The sequence below is a fragment of the Manis javanica genome, chromosome 15, assembly GCF_040802235.1.
Source record: "Manis javanica isolate MJ-LG chromosome 15, MJ_LKY, whole genome shotgun sequence".
Taxonomy (NCBI): domain Eukaryota; kingdom Metazoa; phylum Chordata; class Mammalia; order Pholidota; family Manidae; genus Manis; species Manis javanica.
In genome coordinates, this window is record NC_133170.1 from 85,000,246 (window position 1) to 85,026,392 (window position 26,147).

General features: G+C 47.7%; 1 protein-coding gene across 11 annotated transcripts in view; it reads right to left on the minus strand.

Moving 5' to 3' along the window:
- CABIN1 (calcineurin binding protein 1) overlaps nt 1-26,147 on the minus strand; it is a 154,806-nt gene that overhangs the window by 112,706 nt on the left and 15,953 nt on the right. For 10 of the 11 annotated variants that reach the window (XR_005054480.2, XR_012125410.1, XR_005054479.2 and 7 more), the window contains exons 2-10: nt 14,604-14,679; nt 13,988-14,080; nt 13,017-13,130; nt 11,331-11,465; nt 10,339-10,519; nt 7,122-7,251; nt 5,646-5,795; nt 2,485-2,771; nt 1,257-1,425 (exon numbers count right to left, since the gene is read on the minus strand). Coding sequence is in view for 8 of the 11 variants with exons in the window: in XM_036993213.2 (XP_036849108.2) it covers nt 1,257-1,425; nt 2,485-2,771; nt 5,646-5,795; nt 7,122-7,251; nt 10,339-10,519; nt 11,331-11,465; nt 13,017-13,130; nt 13,988-14,080; nt 14,604-14,606 (1,262 nt within the window). In the remaining 3 variants the exon portion in view is untranslated. Of the gene's footprint in view, nt 1-1,256; nt 1,426-2,484; nt 2,772-5,645; nt 5,796-7,121; nt 7,343-10,338; nt 10,520-11,330; nt 11,466-13,016; nt 13,131-13,987; nt 14,081-14,603; nt 14,680-26,147 lie in introns of those variants that run through there. The other variant, XM_036993214.2, reaches the window with a different exon arrangement.

Here is a 26,147-nt window from a genome sequence, read left to right on the forward strand (position 1 = left end):
GGAAACCGGCAATTAAAATAAAGATTCAAAAGAAAGCAGACACCATTTTACATAAAGAGGGCTAGGGGAAACTGAGGAAATGGGTCCCTCGGACCTCTCGGCCTCATCAAGCACGGCATCGTCCTGCAGCTTTCCCGAAGGGAAGCCTGTTCCTGAGGCTGTGCCTAGGAGGGATTTATCAGGAAGTATTGCACCCACAGAAAGAATGGCAACAAATTAGGCAAACTGGGACTCTTGCTGTAACACAGAGTCACAGTGCACCTAAAGCCTCTGGCTCTTCTTCCTCCTCCACTTAGATGTCGTCACCGCTGAAATAAACTGTCACCAGCCAAAACGCCAGCTGAGGACTCCGAGTCAAAGATGCACGTTGGGCACACACGGTCACCTCCCAAACTGCACTCCAGTAATCGTGGAGGAATAAAAAGGTATAAGCTCACAAGATCAGGGGGTAGGAGAGGAGGCCTCCGAAAGCAAGAAATGTACCCACCAAATGTCAGAAGGCAGAAAGATGATGAACCAGTAGAAAGGGAACTGCTCTCTCCACTCGGTTAGGAGTGGCAGGAGGCCGACATCAAGAAGCGCCCACCCCGGCACCCTGAACTGCAGCGCCTTGAGAGGCTCAGGAATCGAGAGCCCTGGGGCCTCTGCAGGAGATGCAAAGGCAAAGACAGACTGGAGCACTGGTGACGATCTGTGAAAGGGGCACTGGGTCCAGGCCTGTCCCAGCTTGCGCAGCCTGGCCCCCTCCCCTGTGAGGCCTCTCTGAGAGACGTTAAGAACCAGTGAGACCAAGGAAGGATTTACAAGCTGGTCCTCATCCCCCTCAGAATGCGAGGGGGTCCTGCCGAGCCTGGAGAAGCCAAGCAGGCACCCTCTCCCTGCAAGCAGAAGTGCGCCCCCCTCTGTGGGGTTTCCTGAGTCTGCCTCCATGGAGCAGCAGCCCCAGGCCTCCCAGCAAGTGGGTGTCTGTGTTTACGCGCTTGCCAGTGTGTCGCCTCCAGCACATGGACCATTCAGCTCCTGAGGGCCCAGGAAGTACCTGGTCCTCTGAAAGAATGCACAACTCAAAGCGCTGTTAGAAAACCCAAGATCCCAATCCAGGGAGACCTGTGCCTTGCCGTTTGCACAGACATTATGGGAAAACAAGGAGGCGCCCAGAGGAGGGGGCAGCAATGGAAGGAGAAGCATTATTGGTGATGTATGCTGCTGTTTTATATTTGCTTGTTTTTGCAAATCTGAAAAAGTGTGCACAGTACCTGGATGGCAAGAACTTCATCAGAAGCTCCTGGAAGTCAACTTTCTCTTCTTTTTTGCACTTGGTGTTTCGGACGCGGGCAGACCGCCGCTTTGCCGTCTCTCCACTCTCTTCTGAAATCTTCTTCCGCTTTACTCCCTTCTTGGATTTATCTCCCCCAGAAATGTCACCTTCACAAAGAGTGCAAACTAAAATCTTACAAGGGGCAGGGACAGGAAAATGCACAAAAGGGCACATCAGTGCCCCTCTTTTCTAATTCTACCAATACATTTGACTGTTATCTTCTTTGGCATTCAGGAAATCTCCCATCTCTTCTTTAACAACAGAGTCCTAAGTTCATTTCAAATTCCTTAACTCTTACATCTTTCCTGAATTTACAGAACCCACAAGCCAGATTTCAGGTTACTTTTCATGGCTACAGAACACCAGGCTCCCAGAGTCAATGCTCCTGTCCCTCTGACCCTCCGCTGGTGGCTGTGAAAGCCTCTAGGGCCTCAGTGAATGCACCCGAGATGGGACAGAGTGCGTAGCAGTGACACTGACCCTGTTCATCCCCCAGGATCCTCTGAGCACCCAAGGATATGAAAGTAGGAGAATCACATGAATCATACAGACAGCTTCTGTAAAATTGAAGAGAAGTGTCATGTATGATTAAGTAAAAAAATTTAGAACCACACAGATGTTCATTCAGAAATCTCTTTATAACTGACAGATATTCTTTTCTCGGTGGCACAGAAACCAAGAAAAGGCTTGTTAACTGTTGTCTGAAATTTTTTACAACTCCAGTGAAAATAAAAAACAAGAAAACCATTCAAAAATATACTACCATATATGGTGGGGGCATTGCTGAGTGTTTTTTAAGGTCAAAGAACTCAGAATAGGGTCAGCACAAGCAGCACGCAGTGCTGCAGCACGCGGCCAGCAGCAGAGCAGAGCCAGCACAGGGACCTGCCAGCTCGCACATGACAGGCAGGAAGAGTCCTTTCGGTCAGGACTTACCTGGGGCAGGGAGCCACCCCCGAGCCCCGCCCTCTCCCACGGGACTTCGCTGCTGAAGCGGCTCCTGGCCAGCCACGCCAAGGCTCCCCTGTGGAGCCAGGGGCGTTCGCTTAAACCTCAGGCCAAGAGCACCAGCAGGACCCACCCTCTGGAGGCCAAGGAACCCCAACTCTCATTCCTGCTCAGCAAAAGGGGTCTCCCTGGAAGGTGACCCCAGAAGGCCTGCTCACCTGCAGTGACACCTGCATCCAGGAGGCTGGGCCTGTGCAGTGGGAAGTTGGTCGCGGCCACAGGGGGACAGGAGAGCATGGGCTCTGCCACTGTCACAGCCGGGCTGGCACTGACAGGGCTGGACTGGATCACGCTGACAGGTGCCACCACCACAGAGGACACCAGAGGCTGGCTAGGGTCCTTGTAATCAGATAGGTCGATCCTCTTGCCGAGGCTGGGCCGCAAGGGCTCACAGCTGGTGAGGTGGTTGTACATGGCCAGCAAACTCTCTCCGAGGCACTTCCAGCTGCAAAGACAGGGTCACCGTACCTACTCAGCTCCCCACCGTAGCATGCTCCGAGCAGAGCGCCAGCTGGCCTGGAGAGGGGCAGCAGCGCTGGCTCCCGGGCTACCATCCCACAAGGCAGGGGAGCCCTCATGGCAGTGCTGCTACTGACGAAATCGGGAGTCCAACACCACTGAGGGGGAGCAGCCGAGCTGGAGCCGGAGCGAAGGGGGGCCCGGCACCCTTCTCCCTGCCCCCTGGCAAGCACCCCGAAGCATCTCAGCCTCAGGCACCTGCAGCTTCTACCAGGCAGTCAATGGAAACCACTGACTCTTCAACAACTCCTCCCCTAAAGGCTGAACCCTAAAACTATCAGTGGCTTTCTCTGCTGCCACTGACCTGGTTTTCTGAGGGGAGGACTGCCGAGAGGGATATGGTCTAAGGGGATAAACAGGCCGTTGGGCAGGGCCTCTCAGGAGCAGCATCTCAGTGGGCCCCCAAATCGGATGGCAAACCAGGGCCATTGTGTGTGTTGTGTTGTGCGTGTATTTTACTGTGGTACTGCATGCTATGTTGTAAGCTGCCATTTTGAGTTTTATGTTATGCGTTATGTACTGTTGTGTGTTGTGGGGTATGACATGTTGTAGTTTGCAGCCTGGTATGACATACCCACCCACCCATCCATCCCTGAATGGCATCCCACGCTCTCAGGCTAATGACCACATCCTTGGCCTCAGGGTGCCGCACAGCCTGGCCCAGCCGACCAACACCTTCTCTTTTCACCCCCGCCCTGACCCCTGTATTCCCTGCCATGCTAGCTTTCTTTCAGTTCTGAAAACAAAACCACACTCCCAAATACCTAGGGCCTTCACGGAGGCTTCCCTTTAGCCAAAATCAAGGGCCCTACCCACGCCCATGGCCCTCTGCCTGCTCAGTGCCACTCCTCTGTCAGATTCCAGCTACAGCATCCAAGCCCTCGGGACCCCCAGGGCCGTGTGGACCCCATTAGGAGCTCCCCCAGCGCTGTGCTTCTCTCTCATGAGGCCCCCAGCCTGTGGCATATACTCCTTCTTTTGGGTGACTGGCTGCCCCTGGGATTGGCTCCAGTGAGGGTCCAGGCCCCACCACGTGGAGGAGTCCCCAGCACAGAGCACAGTGCCTGGCATGAAGCTAGTATCCAGTAAATGTTGCGAAAAGAATGAAAAAGACAGTGCTTCAAAATCCAGAACCTAATCAAATGGAGCCCCCGGGATTGGGGGGGATTTCTCACCTATTCTTTTCCTGTCTCCCTTAAGGGCTAGATTCGGACAGGAATGACCCCTCTCCAGCTGCATTTCATCAAATGCCTTGTAAATACAGTTTCATTTCCTCACGTCTTGCTCATGTCTACTAGGCACAGAAGAGGCCAGGAGAGAGCAAATTGCGGCCCACAGTCTGTTTTGTGCAGCCCACAGGCTAAGAATGTTTTTCACATTTGTGAAGGATTATTACACACACACACACAGAGTATACAACAGAGATGGTTGTACCTGGCCTACAAAGACTAAAGTATTTACCATTTGGTCCTTTACAGGTGAAGTGTGGCGAGCCCTGGAATAGACGGTGGTTATATCAAGGGCCCCATACCCTCTGCTTCCACAGGGGAATCCCTACCCTCTTCCCTAATACCCCAACCCCATACGTAACTACCAAGCAACGCTTCCTTCAGCCCAGCCTGTCTTCCTCATGCTCCGTCTGGCTGTCACCCTGCACCAGGGAGGGAGGCCAGGCACCAGCCCACAGCTTCTCTCCTCCAGTCACACTGCCTATGTCCTCAGGCCTGCTGCTCCTCACTGCAACGGGCAGGCATCCATGACCCTTCCAAACTCCCACATTTCTTGACTGAGGAGCCCACACGCAGAAGGGATGGAGCTCCTGACCCATGTGATGAAACAGTGGGCAGGGCACCTGATAGGAGTCCAAGAGCAGCCTGAAGAGTGACCCCAACTTCCTGACCATACCGGCACCTGGTGGGACATGTCCTGGGAGACTGGCATGTGGAAACAAGCAGTCGCAATGTGGGTCAGAGCCAGGGCTTCCTGGGAACACTGACTGCTGGCTCTGAGCTAGCCACCCTCTCGCCCCCGTGCTCCTTTTAGTTATCATGACAACCCTGCAAGACAGGGATGTTGCGTAGAGTGGCACATAGTGTCCCCAAGCTCACCCCCTAGTGGTGCCAGCCTTGGCCCAGGTCTGTCCAATGCAGGGCAGGAGCTGTGGGCCACTATCTGATGGTGCCTCTGAGTTCAAGAAGTGGGGAAAAGATCACTGCTGCCAAGACATGCTAAATGTAAAGATTCAAGATTTGATGCTAGAATTTTAAAAACAGAAACTGCACACCAGATCTCACTCAAGGGCTAAATTACCCCAACTCCAGCAGGCTACCAATACCAGCCTTCCCATCCTCTCACACAGTTCGGGACCCACAAGGGCTGTGCTGCGGCCCATCCTCCAAGGAGCCCCGTGAGACCCTAGAGGGAGAGCACGGCCTCAAGAGCCAGAAGACCTAGACCTGGAATCCACTCCAGGCGCCCCACTCACCATCTGCCTGCTCTTAACTCAGTTTCCTCCCCTCAAGTGCTTCCCAATGTCAGTTCCCTTTTCTCCTCTTGGTAGGGCAGACCGAGAGGGGGCTTCCAGGAATGGGGTAGGTGGATGGGCTCAAGAAGAGCAATAGCAAAGAGGGACTAAGACAGGGCACACTTGGGGGGCCCGGTGTGCCTCTTGGCAATCCATGAGCGCACACCTCCAGCCATCTGTCCAGTGTGTACCCAGCCCAGGGCCAGGCCTCTGGGTTTCTCTCCTGTGCAGGGCCCACCAGCTGACTCTGCAGCCCCAGAGAGCTGGGTGACCTACGTGAAGAAGGGGATGGGTTGCACCAGCCTCAGGTCCGGCTCCTTCTCCCGCACGGTCAGCGCTTGCCTCTTCTTCCGCAGCCCCAGGGCCTCGTCTACGATGGCCTGTGTCTCAGCCGCGCTCACTGACACATCATGGATTGACATGTCACTAAAGCATGTAAGACAAGGAGAAATTACAAACTAGAGCCAAGGCTTACATTTTACAGACAGGGATGCAGTTAAGTTAATACCCTTTAATCTGTATTAATTCTTCCTACAAATAACCACTTTGAGTCTGGCCTCGAAAGGGCAGTAATTAGTATTCTTGTACCCACATACACTAGAAATGACTAATACCCTTTGTTCTTTCTACAATTCAAAATCAAACACAGGTTTTCATATGTATTAACAGTATCAGAGTAATGTCAGAAAAGCCACAGAAAAATAAAATCTTGCTCTCAATTATTTACAGAAAATGTTTAGAGAATTTAATCCATCCTGCTCATCTCCAAAAAAAGTCATCAAGACAACTCAGCTCACCCATGTCCAGTGTCTCCAAACTAGAGAAAGGGCAGGGGATCTGAGGCCTGAGCCGTGCCCCCACGGCCACCTCTGCCTGAGGCAGCCCAGGCTCTACCTGCCCTCCGCTCCAGACCGTCCCCATGCCTCCCAGCAGGGCTCCACCACAAGGCCACTCGCTTATGGACTCCCAAGTTTCATTTATGTCTCCAAAGAATATTAGCTCCCTCAGACCAGATACAAACAAGAGGCACAGACGCCAAAATAAGTAACAACCAATCCCCAGCAGGTGAGCCCAAGGGGCCAGGGAAGTACCAGAGAACAGGGCACCTGGTTCAGCTGGAGCTGGGAGGGAGGCAACCAGCATTTGGGAAGCTGCCGAGAGGTAAGCTGTGAGCCAGGGTGCAGGGACAGGACAGTGCCCAGTGGGGCCAGGCCTGGAGTCTGTCAGGGGCCAAGGGCAGCTGTCCTCCAGGGGACGGAGAGACAGGAGGCAAAGAGGAGACCTAAGCGGGCACAGAGTGTAAAGTTAAAGGACCCGCCAGGTGATACTCCTGGGCATGAGATTTGTCCTGGAGGCAAACAGGGCACAGACAGGATCAGGGTCATGTTTGGGACACTGAATGTGGGCAGTACTGGGAGCAAGGCCCTGGAAAGGGGAATGGAAAGTGGCAAGAAGACAAGGTGTACAGCAAGCTGCTGCTAGTGTCCAGAGGAGGGCCGGCAGGGCAGAGGAGAAGGAGGGCAACAGACAGCCACGGAAGCACTGCCAAGATTAGGCAGAGCTGAGTGATAAACACAGCCGATCAAAGCCAGTTCCCAGATGGGGGCGCTGCGGTGGGGACGAAGTGCGGGGCTCATCCCCCAGGTCAGCACCTGCAAGAACAAGGGGCAAGTGCCTCCTGATATTCACCGACCACATGGTGCCGGAGGAGAAGTGGGGGGTCTGACTCGCGTGAGAAGAGGCAGGACCCACCATTTAAGAAACATTCGAAGAGAGTCCTTCCGGAGGCAAGGCTGCTCCTCAAAGATCTTCTCCTTGAGAACTAGCCCTTTGCTGTACCGGCAATCCTTCTCCAAAGCTTTGCAGATGAAGTACAGGCATGCTGGCAGGGAAAGAAACAGGACGACTCTGAGAGTGCGCTCCAAACTTCTGGCCTTACCGATGACACCAAGAAAATGTCCCCACTTCAGAATCTAAGGAATGCATAGTGAACGATAATGAGGTGCTACTTTGATTCCATCAGGAAAGTTTTCTGAAAATAACACAACCCACAGTAGATGGGGCAAACCCAGATGCTGCCGGGATAGACGGCATGACCTTTCTGGAGAACCACAGGTATGACACACGGACCCCTGACCCAGCAATCCACTTCTAGAAGGTGCTACAAAAAACCCGCAGGGCCCACAGTGATTATTAGCTATTGGCTAACTGGAAAACAACCTTCAAAAATTCAGGAAACCACTCAGTGCCCCACCCTGGGGCCTAGCTAAGGCAGGTTTCTCCAATCCACACACTAGGATGTTGAGCAGATGCCATGCAGATGCCTGAGGGATGTGCTCACTGACCAGAAGGGAGGCCGCAAGACGGCATGGGGAAGACGCAGGGCACCAAATGGGCCACACGGTGTGGCTCCATTCATACACACAAAACCAGTTTGTGTTCCTTTAGTTTACCTGTATTTTCCTATTTTTCTCCTTTTTTGTTGTTTTAAACTGTCCTTGCCATGAAAAGTTATTGTCGGCTATAGAAGACATGTGTGCATCATTCATGTCAACAAGCCTTCTCAAATCAGTGATCTGGAAAGCCTGTGATGACTCCAGCTCCTCCAGGAGTAGAGACAGTAACACACAAACTAACGCAAAAAATGGGATGACATGGACTCACAAGGCAGAGCTTCAATGTGAATCATGAAAGCCTTCAGTGTCCTAAGTGGGAAGAGCCCCTGACCACTGCGACGGCTACGAGTCCCTAACAGGCTCGGTGCTGCCAGGCGCACACGGGAACTGGCACAGACTGCAGAGTGCTGGCTCTGCCCTGCCTAAGCACCGGGACTGCTACCATGCTACTCCTGTCAAGAATGACTGGACAAAGGAGCCAGGGGCAAGGAGGAAGGAAAGCCAGGGCAGAAGCCAAGACCCTTTGGAAGAGAAAAGAAGTGGTATCCTTCTAGAACACTGTGGTGGAGAGAGCAGAGACCACCACAAAGCTCCACAGCGACCACACAACTCAAGGCACGCGAAGGCCTAGCAACCTGTGGGCAGGAAGGGGTCCATACAGCCCCGGCACAGCCCAGCAAGCTGCTAACTGCTCAGCGCACACAATCTTCCTGCCTCATGGACAAGGCCATGGTGGCACGAGAGTGGCCATCAGTGCTGGCCAGAGAGGAAGCCAGGGAAGCACCCAGCTGCCTTCAGAAGATGCTCATTCTCAGCAGGCATTCTAGCTGCACTACACTCTCTCTCCTGCACAGGGAAGGCCTGAGAAGTCTCAAGGAAACAAAAGGTGGTTGGTAGACATTACCCTGAGGCACCCCCGACTATTCAGCTTAAATGCACAAATGCCACTGGGAGGCCACTCAACAAGGTGCTTTAACTTTGGGGTCTAAATGAGCGTATCTACCAGGGCTCTCATAGACCTATGCATCAGTTCATTCCCCCAAACCTATTTTTCAAACAAGGACTTAAGTTTACCAAGCATAACTTATAATCCAGAGAAGGGTGCAAACTAGATAGCCAGGGACAGAAGACGGAACACAAGGCTGTTCACCTCAAGCCGGCACCCAAGCCAAGGGACAAGCTCCCAGGAAGAGCCCAGTGCCTCTGAAAGCAGCAGCTGTGAGAGCAAAACGGCACCCCAAGGGAACCATCCCATTCTGCCGGAGAGAAAGAAAATGGAGCAACCAACAGAACAAGTGCCGGTGCGCACCAGAGGGGAACAAGCACATTCACAGCAGCATTACGCAGGGGTTGGAATAACCCAACTGCGCTGGCACAGCACGGTCATACCGTGTACCACACAGAACAGACAACTGCAGTACAAAGGCCTAGTGAGTGCCGGGCCCCACACAGGTGTGCTCGCGACAGGACAGCCACAGCCGAGGGTGCCAGGCTGAGAAGAGGACACCCCCCACCTGACTCCACTAGAGGAGGCCTGACCCCGGGCAGGCAGACCGCATCTCTAGTGACAAAAGGGAGAAATTAAGGTCACCTCAGGGGGTGTTAATGGCTGCAGCCTGCCTTCTGGGGCTTCACAAACATTCAGCATCTTGACATGTTTCATGTATACAAACTGAATGCACAGACCTCAAACCTGTGCACTTCATTCCATGTGTGTATGTTTACCTCAATTAAAAAGATTTAAAAAGTGGCTGTAGAAGACTGGAGATGGGGAAGGGTGAGCAGGGCCTTGTTCTTCTCAACACACTCCGTTCTAGTGCCATCTGTGTTCTAAAAAGGGACAGAGAAAGCCCCTGCAAGTCAGCCTTCCAGGAGGGGCCCTTCAGAGCAGCCAGTGGTCACCAGCGTGTCTGTCCTATTAAGCACAGCTGGGCTCCACACCTCCATGGTAAGCTCAGAGCCCTGGGCTTGCTGCACTCAGCCCTGCTCAGAGTGCCCCTGGAGAGGCTCCCTCCACTCTGGCCTCAAGGGGCTGATGCCCATGGGAGGCCCAGAACACCCAATCAGCGTCTGCCTTGGGACCAGCCACATAAGGGGCAGATGTGTCCTCTGCAGAGCAGAGGGCAAGGCCAGAGCCAGGTAGCTGAAGCCAGACTGGGCATCCACCTGGTAGAAAGCATCCCAGTAGCCCTGCTGCTCTGCAAAGGAATGGGCCACCTCAAGAGGTCCCCAACCACAGACTGGGTCAAACTGCAGTTGCAAGGCCATCTGTCAGCAAGTTACAGAAACGGGTTGTGGCACAGGATGGGACAATGATGGTGTGAAATGAGATAACTGAGGGGAACCCACTCAGAGACCATCCTACTTATTATTATTATAGTGCACTCAATCCATCTCGCTTGAGTAAGAAAGAAAGCCAAACAAAGCAGGCATGCAAAACCATCTCCACCTTCCCTGACAGTTGGTCAGAAAGCCCCTCAGTGTTAACTGGCCCCCAACCTACCCAAGCCACCCTCCCTCCTTTGTCCCAAAAACCCGAGCACATGGGAGAAAGCCATCAAAGGCCGACTCACTTGTATAATCGCTGAGGGTGTACAGAACAGTGATGAGGTTGTCCAGGCAGGGCCAGTGGTCAGGATTGCACCGCAGCCCTTCTTCAAAAGCATGGCGAGCCAGGGGCACCCGGACGAGCCTCAGGGCTACGTGTCCGATTTTGTACCAGAGGTTGACATCCGTGGAGTCCAGCATGACTGCCTGGAGGCAGCACAAGCAGAGGGCACCCACACTCAGCTGGCTCTCCTGCTGAGCAGGAGCCCACGGTGACCGGAGGGCCCAGCACCAGCCCAGCCGTTCAAACCACCAGGGAAAGCGGCAAACAGAAGTTACACGGACTGACTTACCTAATTCAGACCATTTTCCTGACATATTTTGTCACTCTAAACATATACATTCCTTACACATTTGGGAGGTAAAAGAAGTGGAAGGAAGTACAATTAAAAGTAAATAGAGGGATTCTAGAAAGGTTGCGGCCTCGAGGCAGCCTTTGGTTCATATTCCCGCTCCCACACTGACTAGCAGTGATCCTGAGCCCCCGTCTCCTCGTGAAGACACCTACCTTGCAAGATGGCATGAGGATTAGCACAGTGTCTGGCACATCAGAGGTGCCCACAGAGATGGTGATGGTAGTATAGAAATAATGGCAATACTACAATGAACAGGCTCGGAGGGGGGCAGGTGTCAGGCTCTATTCTTAGCACTTGTATATGTACCAATGCATTTCTTTTTCACAACCACCCTCTTTCCTATTACTGTATTGGTGTGGACCTAGAGGCCCAGAGAAATTAAGCAGCTCACCAACGGTCACGTGCCTTGAGTGGCAGAGGAAGAATGCAGACCCAGGCCCCTACTCTCCAGGCCACCTGAACTCACTACTGTCACCCACTAAACAGGGCCTCGGGCACTACAGCTCGGTGACACACCACTACAGCCAACAAGACCACAGCCTCACCCCTCCACCAAGGGCTCTCAGACACGAGGAGGCAGCCAAGCATTGCCAAGACTGTACCTCCAAGTAGAATCCCATGGCTGTCTCCAGGTCCTCTCGCTGGGCTGCCAGCTGGGCCAGGTTCTTATACGTGGAATATTTCAGCATTAGCCCAGGGTGTTTCAACCCCTCTTTCTCATCACCCGACGAAACTGCCTGTGAACAAAGACAGAAAAGCAGAAGTGATACCTAGGCCCTAAAGCCTCAGTAGGACACCCAGCTCCAGGCTGGCCTCTGCGGCAAGCCTTTGAGGCAGCCTGGTGCCACCCTCCAAGGGACAATGAAAGCACTATACCAGATGTTCTTAGAGGACCCCTCCAGCTCTGAGCAGACAGAAGAAAGGCCAGACCACCATGAGGCAGTGTGCAGGCAGTCGACACCGAAAGAGAAAAGGGAACCCTCCCCATGACTACTGCCGCGCCTGAGAGTTCAAGCCGGGAGCCTCCTGTCAGTGCCAGGCCTACCCAGCAACAACTCTGTTCTTAGACTGCCAGCTTGGTGCTGTGTTCACCTGCTCACATCTGTGAGGTGAACTCCACCATGGGCCGAGAGGAAGACCCACTCCTAAAACATGCCCGGCACCTGGCCCATAGCTGAAGCTCATGTAAGTGGAATATAGTCGTTTTCCCTCTCTAGGCCCTCGCTTACTTCCTACTAATTGGGGAGGAGGGTCACAGTTCCCACAGCCATAACTCCAAGACACCATGACTAGCACCAAAGAATCTCGACAATCTGCACAGCAGGGCGCATGAGTGAGGCATCTGGGGTGGGAGAAGGGACAGACACTTTCTGCTGACAATTAGAGCTCAGTTCACATTCTGCCTCCTCAGTGGTAGAAACTATTGGGGGGGTGGGACTTGAGATACGGTGTCTGCCTTCCGAGACTGCTTAACCGAAGGACTCTGTTTCAGAAAATGCTCATGGACAGTCTGTCTGCTTCCCTACTGCACACCATCTCTATGCTTGCTATTTGGATACTGGAAAACAAAAGGCTTTTCTCCTAATGAAATACAATTCTTTCTTAAATCGATTTCAGGTTGAGACCCATCCCCATACCTCCAGGCAACTTCTCCAGGGCAGAGCCAACTCAGGCTTAACTCATTCACCACCAGCAAGACCCTGGAGCTGAATCCCAGTCCTGACCTGCCTGCGGTCTACACCACACCCTGTGCTCTCAGTGTGGCTCTGTGGTGTTTGCCCAGGCCTTTCCTCTGATTCCAAAAGCCCTTGGTGCTCACTGAGCTCATAGGCTATCACCCAAATGGCATTTGCCAAAATGCTGCCAATGGGATCATTAGGTATCAGAAAACCAAGAGCTCCAATCCTGGCTCTAATGCTTCATTCACTGGGTGGTTTTGAGCCATCAACACCTCACTAAGCCTCCACTCCCACAACTGTAAAATGGGGATAATTCACCCCCACACACACACAGTGTGTGTCGGCAGAGTGGTTGTCAAGATGAAGTACTAATAATAGCTGACACTTATGGAGCTCCTACTACACACCAAGAACCATTCTATGTGTTTCACTAGATTTACTCAACCCTCACAGCAACCCAATGAGGCTGACACTCTACAGGTGGGGAAGCTGAGGGGCAGAGAGGGGAAATAACATGTCTAAGACTACCCAACTAAGAAGAGGGAAGGCAGAGGTCAGACCCAGGCTGCCTGGTTCTAGGGCCCGCCGTCTGGACCGCTGGCAGCTCACCTCTCGCAGCAGGCGTGCCTCCAGGAGCTCGTGATAGGCCTTGGCAGACTCCTCAAACCGGTCATGCTTCTGCAGATCCAGGGCCTTGTGATACAAGGCAAAAGCCTCTGCTTCCTGTGAACCAAGACAGGAGATGTTTTCAGCCAGTGCAAAGGTCTGTCTCTTTCAAGCCAAAAGTATGTGTAGGGTCGAGGGTTGGCTACAGTTGAGACCACGTTAACTGTCAGCTGTACCCTCTATAGTGGAAATAATCCTAACACCCCAACCTCCCAGGACTTCAACCCTGGGAAAAGAACCCCTCAGGAGCCCCCCAGGGAGATGTGAACAACCAGGCTCAACTGAGTCTAAGCAACAGCAAAAACACAGAGACCCAGGGCACACAGTCAGAGTAATACCAAGGTTATGAGCCCACCTGGCCCTTTCTGGATAAAGCCAGGAGAGTGGCCAGAAACCCAATGATCCCTAAAGGATACGGATGGTTTCCAGTGCTTTCTGCCCACCACTGTGCCCTAGCCTGATAACTGCCAGGGAGGGTGACAACCTCCTCTGGGACAAAGCAGGCACTGGGAAGGCCAAGACCCACTGACATTCCTTGAGGACCAGACACCTCTGACTAGCAGACCTTTGAGAGGGCTCCAGACTGTCTTGGTTTCTCCTGTGATGGGGGAGGTGAAACACACACAGGAGCAAACACTTGCACTAAGGCAGGACATGGGTGGAGAGATAAGGAAGGCAGGCAGGCTGAAACGGAAGTGATACCAGGCCTCGTGATAGGAAAAAACAAGACTCCAAAGAGCGTAAGTCAAATCTGGCACCCCCACTGACCTTCAGCAACGCACAGACAAGGCAGCTCCCCTCAGGAGCCTCCTCACACTGGAACGCGAGGACAAGGCATTGGGGAAAAAATGGGGCACCAGCTACAGAAAGGAGGATCTAGGTCTGCCTACAAAGGATGACTATGGATCACATACCTGGGCCTCCTTAGTCTGTGTTTTGTGACTTTTAAAGCTTCCTTCATGATCATCCTCAACAGTGGAGCTGGCATTTAAGGCTGCAATTCGAATCTAGAAACAGGGGTTTGAGGGAAGAGGAGAGTTGCTTTTAGTTGAGATGTCACTTGTCTCTTTAATAACTGACAATAAATAGAACCCTGGTCCAGTATGCAATCTATTCCGCCTCGAACAAGCAGCCACAGCCCACTCAGAATGTACAGATGACAACAAATGGTAACTGAGGAAAGAATTGAGGATCAGAACACGTCTAGGAGGACCACGCCAGTCTGTTCGGGTACTGTCCATTGCAAAAGGGACAGGCTGGGGACAGCCAGCAGTGGCCCACCACAGCAGGAGGCGGGGGCAGCAGAGTAACCCATTCCAGCTACCCTGCTACCTCTACCTCCTAGCAGTTACCTCTACCTACCTCCAAGGTCAGGCTTCCCACCCACGAATGTGCCAACAGCTCTCCCAGGAGGAAGGCTGCCCCATAATGACAGCCTTCAGGGTCCACCCAGGAAAATGCCCCTCACCCCCAGAAGTGAAGTAATAAAATACACTGATGCCAGCAAAATAGGTAAGCATCAGTCCTTACCATACTCAGAGAGCTTCAGCGCTGCTGCTGAGCAGCGCGTCCCATCACTGGCAGGGACTATGCCAGTCCACCAGTCCTGGACAGAGAAGAGCAGAGACTGAGAGAGGGTCCATGCAGAGTCCAGAACATCACAGGGCCAGGGACCCACCGGGAAACACTCCCCAACCCATGGGCTTCCCCAGCTCTAGGCAGACAGGCTGGTGAGCAACTTCCTCAGGATGACTGGGTGGTCTGTCACCCAGGGTGCCTCTCAGTCCCTTGGCCAGAGCATCTGTCCTTTCCCAGCAAGGTACCAGGCACCAGAGACACAGGAGAGTGAGACCAACCCCTGCCCCCAGGGCTCACTACTCAGCACAGGCAATAAACCTATAAACACTTTTCAGAAGTTGAATGAAAGAAAGAAACACAGCATCATCTAAAGGTAGAGAACAATTCACCAAGGGATCAAGGAAGCCCAGGTGCTAAGCTTTGAGGAAAGGACAGCACTGCAGTGGTGGGTGGTGAACAGAAGCAGGGAGTGTGTGGCACAATGGAGAAACAGGAACAAGTGAGAGCCAACAGTGCCCGCTGCGCGGCCTCGGAGCGGGCAGGGAGGGTGCAAGAGTGCCAGGCCAGGGGATTGAAAACTCAAGTCTATAGGCAACAGGGAAGCCATTCTGAGTTTTCAGGGGAACGAAACTTAGAAGGATAAAGGAAAAAAAATTAGAGGTAGTAAGACCAGTCTGAAGTTTGCGAAAAATGGCAGAATTGGTAAGGATGTGGAGAAATCAGAATCTCATACATTACTGATGGGAATGTTAAATGGGGCAGCTGCTGTGCAAACCAGTCTGACAGTTGCTTAAAATGTTAAACACAGTTACTATATGACCCAGAATTCTACTCCTCGGTATCTACCCAAGAGAAATGAAAGCATATTCTCCACTAACACTTGTTTGTGAATATTCATAGAAGCATTATTCATAACAGCTTAAAGGGAGAAACACAAGTGTATGTCAATTGATGAATGGATAAATAAAATATAGTATGGCCACATGATGGATTATTATTAAGTCATAAAATAAAGTACTGACACATGGTACGACAGGGATGAACCTTGAAAACATTATGCTAAGTGAGAGAAGCCAGTCACAGAAGGCATACAGTCTGATTCCATGTATATGAAATGTCCAGATTAGACAAATCTATAGAGACAGAAAGTATTAGTGGACTTAAGAAAGAGGGACAAATGGGGAATGACTGCTAAGGCGTACAGGGTTTCTTCATGAAAATGTTCTAAAACTGGTTATGGTGATGGTTAACGCAGCTCTGCAAATACACTGGAAACCACTGACTTGTATACCTCACACTGGTAAACTGCATGATACGTGAATTATGTGCTGTTATTAAACAAAGAGATGCCAGAAGCCCAGACAGACAGTAGCAGTGGGGATGAGGGGACATACTCCAGGAGGCAGACCCACAGGACCGGCACCTGGGAAGCTGGATGGAGCAGCAGGGGTTCCGGCCTAAAGGGCTGAGCTGGGATGGTAAGGGAGCACCACCAAACAAGCCAGTGAGGACAGGAGAAGCCAGAAAAAGTCCCAGCTGAGAGATGGGCAGAAGGCCTGGAAGGGCCCAGAAGGAGCCGTGGCAGACAGAGTGAACACATGCTACATTTATATACAATACAATGACCACTACTGCCAACAGCACTAACAGCCATGATGGACTTCCACACAGGCTCTGAGGTCTCTTACAAGGATGGAAGTAGGCTTTTTCCCACACAAGGAAGTCTCAAATCTCCCTTAGGCTGACAGCTATTTTATCTCCTGGGTTCTACATATAGAAAAGAAGAATGCTGGTGATGAAGTGTGGAAACTTCTCCATGAGCTATGCCGTGATGGACTCTGACCACCAAACAGTGTGGGGGAAAAAAAAGATAAAAGTAGAAACAATAGCATTAAAACCCTGAATCTAGGCTACTATTTAAACACACATGCATGGAAAATAACAAGTGTTAGCAAGGATGTAGAGAAATCAGAGCCTTCATGCACTGCCAGTGGAAATATAAAATGGTGCAGCTCCTATGGAAAACAGGCCAATGGTTCCTCAAAAAATTAAACATAAAGTTACCATATGACCCAGCAATTCCACTACTAGGTATATGCCCAAAAAAACCTGAAAGCAGGGGTAAAGAGTACAGGAGAGAAGGCACAGGGTGGTGCTGACACCTAACTACAAGCCTGTCCACCTGCTCTCCGCAGGGTAGGTGCTAGCTCCAGGTCCCAGCAAGTCTTCCCAGATGCCATCAGAATTCTCACTGGAGAGAAAAACACAAGGAGGACCCAGGGACGACAGAGAGATCTGGCTTCTGTGCGGTGGCAGCAGGATCCTTGTGCACGGGTAGGAGAGCATCAATACAGCTGTCACACCCAAGGACGACCTACTCCCCAAGAAAGAGAGCTCACCTGCTTCCTGCCTCCGCAGCACATTGCAGGAAGGCACCGAACAACCACAGGGACTATGCAAGGTGGGCCTGCGCCTTCCCCAAGGTTCATGTTCCCCAGGACCAGCTGGGTTCAGGTTCAGCCTCAGAGCTGACAGGAGATACTCCCTTAGGATAGATTGGAAGAATGACCAGCCAAGGCAGAGGAAACACAGTGAGCTCCAAGTAGGGAGAGGGGTTTCTGGCTTTACATGGTGCCCAAGTCCCTGTCCACCCTTCCACCTGCTCATCTCCATAAAGTAGGGGCCTCAACTGCTCAAAACAAAAGCTCCTTGAGCACTACGATCAGCAGCGCCAGAAGATTCTGGTACAAAAGAGAAAATAGGACTTTCAAGCTTACTAATTATTTTCAAAAGTGTTTCATGCCTCTACACCCAAAAGCAGCAGGATACACATTCTTCTCAAGTGCACATGGAACATTCTCCAGAACAGACCACATACTAGGCCACAAAAAGAGCCTCAGTAAATTCACAAAGATTGAAATTCTACCAACCAACTTCTCAGACCACAAAGGTATAAAACTAGAAATTAATTGTACAAAGAAAACAAAAAGGCTCACAAACACATGGAGGCTTAACAACATGCTCCTAAATAATTAATGGATCAATGACCAAATTAAAGCAGAGATCAAGCAATATATGGAGACAAATGAAAACAACAGCACAAAAACCCCAACTTCCGTGGGACGCAGCGAAGGCAGTTCTAAGAGAAAAGTATATAGCAATCCAGGCCTATTTAAAGAAGGAAAAACAATCCCAAATGAATAGTCTAAGGTCACAATTATTGAAACTGGAAAAAGAAGAACAAATGAGGCCCAAAGTCAACAGAAGGAGGGACATAATAAAGATCAGAGAAGAAATAAATAAAATTGAGAAGAATAAAACAATAGAAAAAAACAATGAAACCAAGAGCTGGTTCTTTGAGAAAATAAACAAAATAGATAAACCCATAGCCAGACTTATTAAGAGAAAAAGAATCTACACACATAAACAGAATCAGAAATAAGAAAGAAAAAATCACAACAGACCCCACAGAAATACAAAGAATTATTAGAGAATACTATGAAAATCTATATGCTAACAAACTGGATAACCTAGAAGAAATGGACAACTTCCTAGAAAAATACAACCTTCCAAGACTGACCAAGGAAGAAACAGAAAATCTAAACAAACCAATTACCAGCAATGAAATTGAATCAGTAATCAAAAAACTACCCAAGAACAAAACTCCCGGGCCAGATGAATTCACCGTTGAATTTTATCAGACATATAGAGAAGATATAGTATCCATTCTCCTTAAAGTTTTCCAAAAAGTAGAAGAGGAGGGAATACTTCCAAACTCATTCTATGAAGCCAACATCACTCTAATATCAAAACCAGGCAAAGACCCCACAAAAAAAAAAAAAATTACAGATCAATATCCCTGATGAACATAGATGCAAAATACACAACAAAATAATAGCAAACCGAATTCAAAAATACATTAAGAGGATCATACACCATGATCAAGTGGGATTCATCTCAGGGATGCAAGGATGGTACAACATTTGAAAATTCATCAACATCATCTACCACATCAACAAAAAGAAAGACAAAAACCACATGATCATCTCCATAGACACTGAAAAAGCATTCGATAAAATTCAATATCCATTCATGATAAAAACTCCCAACAAAATGGGTATAGAGGGCAAGTACCTCAACATCATAAAGGCCATATATGACAAACCCACAGCCAACATCATACTTAACAGTGAGAAGCTGAAAGCTTTTCACCTAAGATCAGGAACAAGACAGGGATGCCCACTCTCCACACTGTTATTCAACATAGTACTGGAGGTCCTAGACATGGCAATCAGACAAAACAATGAAATAAAAGGCATCCAGGCTGGTAAAGAGGAAGTCAAACTGTCACTATTTGCAGATGACATGATATTGTACATAAAAAACCCTAAAGACTCCACTCCAAAACTACTAGAACCAATATATGAATTAAGCAAAGTTGCAGGATACAAAATTAATACACAGAAATCTGTTGCTTTCCTATGCACTAACAATGAACTAGCAAAAAGAGAAATCAGGAAAACAATTCCATTCACAATTGCATCAAAAAGAATAAAATACCTAGGAATAAACCTAACCAAAGAAGTGAAAGACCTATACCCTGAAAACTACAAGACACTCTTAAGAGAAATTAAAGAGGACACTAACAAATGGAAATTCATCCCATGCTCTTGGCTAGGAAGAATTAATATTATCAAAATGGCCATCCTGCCTAAAGCAATCTACAGATTCAATGCAATCCCTATCAAAATACCAACACCATTCTTCAACGAACTGGAACAAATAGTTCAAAAATTCATTTGGAACCACAAAAGACTCCGAATAGCCAATGCAATCCTGAGAAGGAATAATAAAGCAGGGGGGATCACGCTTCCCAACTTCAAGCTCTATTACAAAGCCACAGTAATCAAGACAATTTGGTACTGGCACAAGAACAGACCCACGAACCAGTGGAACAGAATAGAGAGTCCAAATATTAACCCAAACATATATGGTCAATTAGTATATGATAAAGGAGCCATAGACATACAGTGGGGAAATAACAGCCTCTTCAACAGCTGGTGTTGGCAAAACTGGACAGCTGCATGTAAGAGAATAAAACTGGATCACTGTCTAACCCCATACACAAAAGTAAATTCAAAATGGATCAAAGACCTAAATGTAAGTCATGAAACCATAAAACTCTCAGAAAAAAATTTAGGCAAAAATCTCTTGGACATAAACATGAGCAACTTCTTCATGAACATATCTCCCCGGACAAGGGAAACAAAAGCAAAAATGAACAAGTGGGACTATATCAAACTGAAAAGTTTCTGGACAACAAAGACACCATCAATAGAACAAAAAGGCATCCTACAGTATGAGAGAATGACATATTCATAAATGACATATCCGATAAAGGGGTGACATCCAAAATACATAAAGAGCTCATGCACCTCAACAAACAAAAAGCAAATAATCCAATTAAAAAATTCGCACAGGATCTAAACAGACACTTCTCCAAAGAAGAAATTCAGATGGCCAACAGACACATGAAAAGATACTCCACATCGCTAATCATCAGAGAAATGCAAATTAAAACCACAATGAGGTATCACCTCACACCAGTAAGGATGGCCACCATCCAAAAGACAAACAACAACAAATGCTGCCAAGGTTGTGGAGAAAGGGGAACCCTCCTACACTGCTGGTGGGAATGTAAATTAGTTCAAGCATTGTAGAAAGCAATATGGAGGTTCCTCAAAAAACTAAAAATAGAAATACCATTTGACCCAGGAATTCTACTCCTAGGAATTTACCCTAAGAAATGCAGCAGCCCAGTTTGAAAAAGATATATGCACCCCTATGTTTATTGCAGTCCTGTTTACAATAGCCAAGAAATGGAAGCAATCTAAATTTCCATCAGTAGATGAATGGATAAAGAAGAGGTGATACATACACACAATGTAATACTACTCAGCCATAAGAAGAAAACAAATCCTACCATTTGCAACAACATGGATGGAGCTAGAGGGTATTATGCTCAGTGAAATAAGCCAGGTGGAGAAAGACAAGTATCAAATAATTTCATTCATTCATCTGTGGAGTATAAGAACAAAGAAAAAAACTGAAAGAATAAAACAGCAGCAGACTCACAGAACCCAAGAATGGATTAACAGTTACCAAAGGGAAAGGGACTGGGGAGGATGGGTGGAAGGGAGGGAAAAAAGGGGGAGTATTACTATTAGCAAACATAATGTAGGAGGAGGGGCACAGGGAGGGCTGTACAACACAGGGAAGACAAATAGTGATTCTACAGCATCTTACTACACTGATGGACAGTGACTGTAATGGGGTATGTGGGGGGGAACTTGATGATGTGGGGAGTCTAATAACATAATGTTCCTCATGTAATTGTAGATTAATGATACCAAAATAAAAAATAATAAAAACACATTTTTAAAAAGTGTTTCATACTAAAACTCAAGCCAATTCTCCCCACTGAAAATAGCATCTGTGCTAATTGTAATTTAAAAATGTCAGTATCTTCCACGCTTATACTTCTACAGTCCCTCCCAGACATTAACAAGGTGATGTTCACATTATCTCACCTGAAGTTGGAACAGACTCTGGAAAGAGTACTGAGCTTAGGGCCATATTTTCGTCACTTGCTAGTATTGTGAATTTGGACAAGTCAGTCAGTCCCCTAAAGCCTGTTTCCTAATCTGGAAAATGGGGATAATAATGCTTATCTCATAACGCTGGCAGTCAGAAGAGATAGATACATACTCATGAGTATCCATACACTTCATCAGGGGGGAACCTGAAAAATGATCCTCACAGACTCATCATACACACTAAGCCCAAGAGACCACCACCCCTTCTGTGCATGGCCCCCCAGTTCTACCCTATCATTGCCACTCTTTCTCAGCATCTTCTAATTCCCAGTAGAAAAATAAAGAATGAGCCAGAATAGTGCATTCTAATACACACTGAGAGGACTGTGGGGCTGTGTGATGTGGACTTACAACCCCCTTTACCTTTGCCAAAGTAGTATATAGCAAGCACTATCTTAAAACTGGCTTTGGACTTTTAAAGGTCAGCATATACAGGAATTTTTGCCTATGATAAAAAAATAAAACAGCTTTTAAAACTGAAAATTTTATATTGACTTAATATAGTAAGACTGTTCTTTGTAAATTTCCCCTCTACACACTCCCACCTCTGCACTGGAATCGTCCTGTCTTTGGGTCTGTCCCACCCACTAGTCTGTACACTCCTAAATGGTCCTTATTTACCTTTGCACCCCATGTTGCCCAAAACAGGTGTTCTATGAAGGAAGGAATAAGCGAGCAGATGAGTGGTACCTAGGCAGCTTGTCTGTTTTACTGGAAGACATACTTAACTTTTCAGTTGAATCTTTCTCTTAAGAGCAACCACCTGGCATTCACGGGATGCCCCTCTCAAGACCCGCCAAGCTGCAGAAACCATGCAGAGGTAGCTGCCAAGGAACAGCTGGCCGAAGATGTTGGTGACACCATGGACTATGGCACTCCTGAGTAAGGAGAAGCATTCCTGCGGGACTTTATCAAGGAGCTTCCCTGACCCCCAGCCCTCTGATGTGTCCCTCACTGCACATGGTCATCACACACTGTGTCCTCCATTAATGGGACAGAAAAAGCTCTCAGAAAACCAGGAATAGAAGGAAACTTTCTCAATCTGATAGAGGACATTTACCAAAAATGCTAAGCTAACATCATACTAAAGAGTAAAACACTGAATATTTCCCCCCTTAAAATCAGGAACAAGGCAAGGATATCTACTCTCATTACTCCTATTCAGCAATGTCCTGGAAGTCCTAGCCACTACAGTAAGGCGAGAAATACAAAGGTAAAGAGATTGGAAAGGAAGAAATGAGCTGTCCATATTCACCGATGACATAATTGTCCATACAGAAATCCCAAAGAATCTACAAAATAAAGCCCTAGAAGTATCAAGTGAGTTTAACAAAGGCACAGGGTAAAGCTGAACACACAAAAAGTGACTGTATTTCTATACACTAGCAATAAACAATTGGAAATCAAAATTGAAAAATTATCATTTACAGTAGCTCCAAAAAAATAAAATAGGTACAGACTCTGTATTCTGAAATTTAGAAAACAATGGAAGAATTCAAAGACCTAAATAAGCAGGGAGATGTACCATATTCATAAACTGGAAGAATCAACATAATAAAATGTCAATTGTCCCAAAATGTATCCATATATATATATACATATATATATACTGCAATTTCAATAAAAATCACAGTTTTTTATAGTTATAGACAAGCTGATTCTAAAATGTAGATGACAAGACAGAGATACTACAAGAACCCAAGCAGTTTTGAACAGAAAAAAGTTAGAAGAAACACACTACCCAACTTTAAGACTTACAATAAAGCTGCAATAATCCAGACAGGGTGTAGACCCAAACAAATATGGCCAGTTGATCACCCACAACAGTGCAAAGGCAATTCAATTATACAAGAATGAAAAGGAAAGCTACAGACTGAAAGAAAATAATTGCAAATCACAGATACAACGAAGGACTTACATCCAGAATATATGAAGAACTCTAAAAACTCACCAGTACGAAAAATCAGTTGACACAAAACAGCAGCGTGGGAAACTCTAGGAGTCCATTCCTCAACCACAACAAAACAAAAAATATCAGAATCAACTATTTCATACTCTGGAACCTGACCAGACACTTAAACAACCAGAGTGGTGCTTGGTGAAGACAGAAGCTGCTGATCTTGGGTAAGAGAATAACAGGTAAAAACCAGCCACAATCCCCTTCCTGCCCCACCATGGTGACAGTGAGGAGACCCCATGTTCCTGGAGCAGCCAGCTTGTGCCAGGATGGGCAGTAGGGGTTTCCCCTCCACAAGTCTGGGGTGTGCACTCTGGTTGGTCTGGAGGGCCCCTGTGGGAGCAGGGTAGACACTGGCCTTGGCTGTGGCCCTGTCAGGCCACAGTGGTTTTCACAGGTGGCATCTATTGGAAGATTTAAAGGGAGAAGAACACCTTGTTACCCCCTTTTGGAGCCACACATGTAAGGAAATCTTTGTGAGGTCACTAACTAACCAAAAATAATGGAACAGAATCAACAGTGACCACACACAACAAAGAATACATTTTGCAAAAATAGCTCAGAAAACTCACATATGGACAGTGCAGCCCTCAACAGGAAAACTTCAGCAACCCCTGGGGAGTGAGGGAACCTGATTTCCAGAGTTACATTATGATACTTAGAATGTACAATTCTCAACAAGAAATTACAAAACACTAAAAGAAACAGCAAAGTATAGCTCCTCGGAGGATAAACAAAATTTGAGAGAAACCATCCCTAAGGAACCCAGACATTTGAATTATTCATCAAAAATGTTAATCCAACTGCCCTAAATATGCTTCATCAGCTATAGGAAACCCTGGGTGAAGTACTAAAGGAAATCAGGAAAACAATGTAAGAACAAAATGAAAACATCAATAATGAGATAGAAATTATAAAAAGGAATCAAACAGAGAAATCTGGAGCTGAAAAGTACCGTAACTGAAATGAAAAATTCGCTAGAAGGGCTCAACAACAGATTTAAGCAGGTAGAAGAAAGAATCAGCAAACCTGAAGGGAAGGCAAGCAAAATCATCCAGCCGAAGGGGCAGAAGAGCAAATAAAGAAGAAAAATTGACAGAGCCTGAGCGACATATGGGAAAAGATCTAGAGGACCAACACTGGCATCAGAGGTGTAATGCCTCAGACCAAGCTTTCATTGCCAAGGCATCCATTTCAGACATCCTGAATAACCACGTTGCTAGCTGTGGAGAGCTGCAAGCAAGACAACTAGGTAAGAATCCTGGCCACTCCGCCCATTACATTCCCCCGCTCGGAAGCCCTGGGTAACCTAGATAACTGACTGCTGGAGTGACCCCAACTTTCCCTTCCTATGCCCTAATCCCCACTCTTATGTTTTAAATTCACCAATACAGAGTGAACTTGTAAAACCCTATGCCCCCACCCTCAGACTTCAATAAAGGCCAAGGTCCAAACTCCCTCCCTCTCTCTCTACCCAGCCTTATTATGTGGCCCTCAGATACATCATGTACTCTCTAGGACCTGTAAGTAGTAAATCTTGTTCTGAAAAGTGCCCTGACGGTTTTTGCTTAAGTGCATCTTGAAATCATAAGAACCACAAGGGCCAATCGAGCTGCAACACAGGCTCTGCTTGGGGGGAAACGTCTGTGGGGGCTTGCCACAAACAGCTCGGGCACCCCTGCCAGTGCCTCAGGCACTCCTAGCAAATAATAAGGCTATCAATAGGGGGAGACCAACAAGAACAATAGGAGTCTTAGGAGAGAGAAATGGGCAAAAGAAAGTATTTTAAGGACAATAACTAAAACAAATCCAATGAAAGATATGAATATAGACATCCAAGAAGCTCAACGAATTTCAAGCAGAAACACACTGAGAAAGATTACTATCAATTATCAAAATCCAAAGAGAATCCTGAAAGCAGCAAGGAGCCACCCTTTCAAAGAAAATATAAGGGAAAATCTTCATGACCTTTGATTTGGCAGTGGTTTCTTGTATGACATCTAAAGCACAGGCAATAAGGTGAAGAAAGACAAATACCAAAAGATTTCACTAATTTGGAGTATAAAAACAAAGCAAAACAGAAGGAACAAAATAGCAGTAGACTCACAGACACAGAGACTGGACTAGTAGTGGTTAGGGGGAGGGGTGGGGGGCTGGAGACAGGGGGAAGGGGATTAAGAGGCACAATAATTTGCAATCACAGTGTAGGTTGGTCACGGGGACGATAGTACAGCACGAAGAATACAATTAAGGGTTCCACACATCTTACTACGTTGATGGACAGTGACTGCACTGGAGGAGATAAGGACTTGATAATATGGGTAAATGCTGAATCACTGTGTTGTGTATTTGAAACCAACATAAGATTGTATATCAGTGATACTTTAATTTAATTAATAAATACATATATACATACATACATAAAATAAAGTACAGACAATAAAAGAAAAAATAAACTGGACTTCTATAAAATTCAAGACTTTGATGCAAAGGACACTATCAAAAGAGTGAAAAGAACCCACAGAATTTAAGAAAATATTAGTAAATCATATATCTGATAAGAAACTAATGTCTAGAATACATAAAGAACTTTACAACTCAAAAACAAAAAGACAACACAATTTAAAAATGTGCAAAGGCTTTCAAGACACTTCTCCAAAGAAAATAAACAAATGCTAATAAGCACAAGACAAGATGTTCAACATCATTAGTCATTAGGAAATCAAATGCAAATCAAAACCAGAATGAGATACCACTTCACACCCACTAGGATGGCTAATATGAAAAAAAAAGGAAAATAACAAATGTTGACAAGGATTAGACACTGGAACCCTCATGCACTGCTGGTGGGAATGGCGCAGCCACTGTGGAAAACAGTTCGGC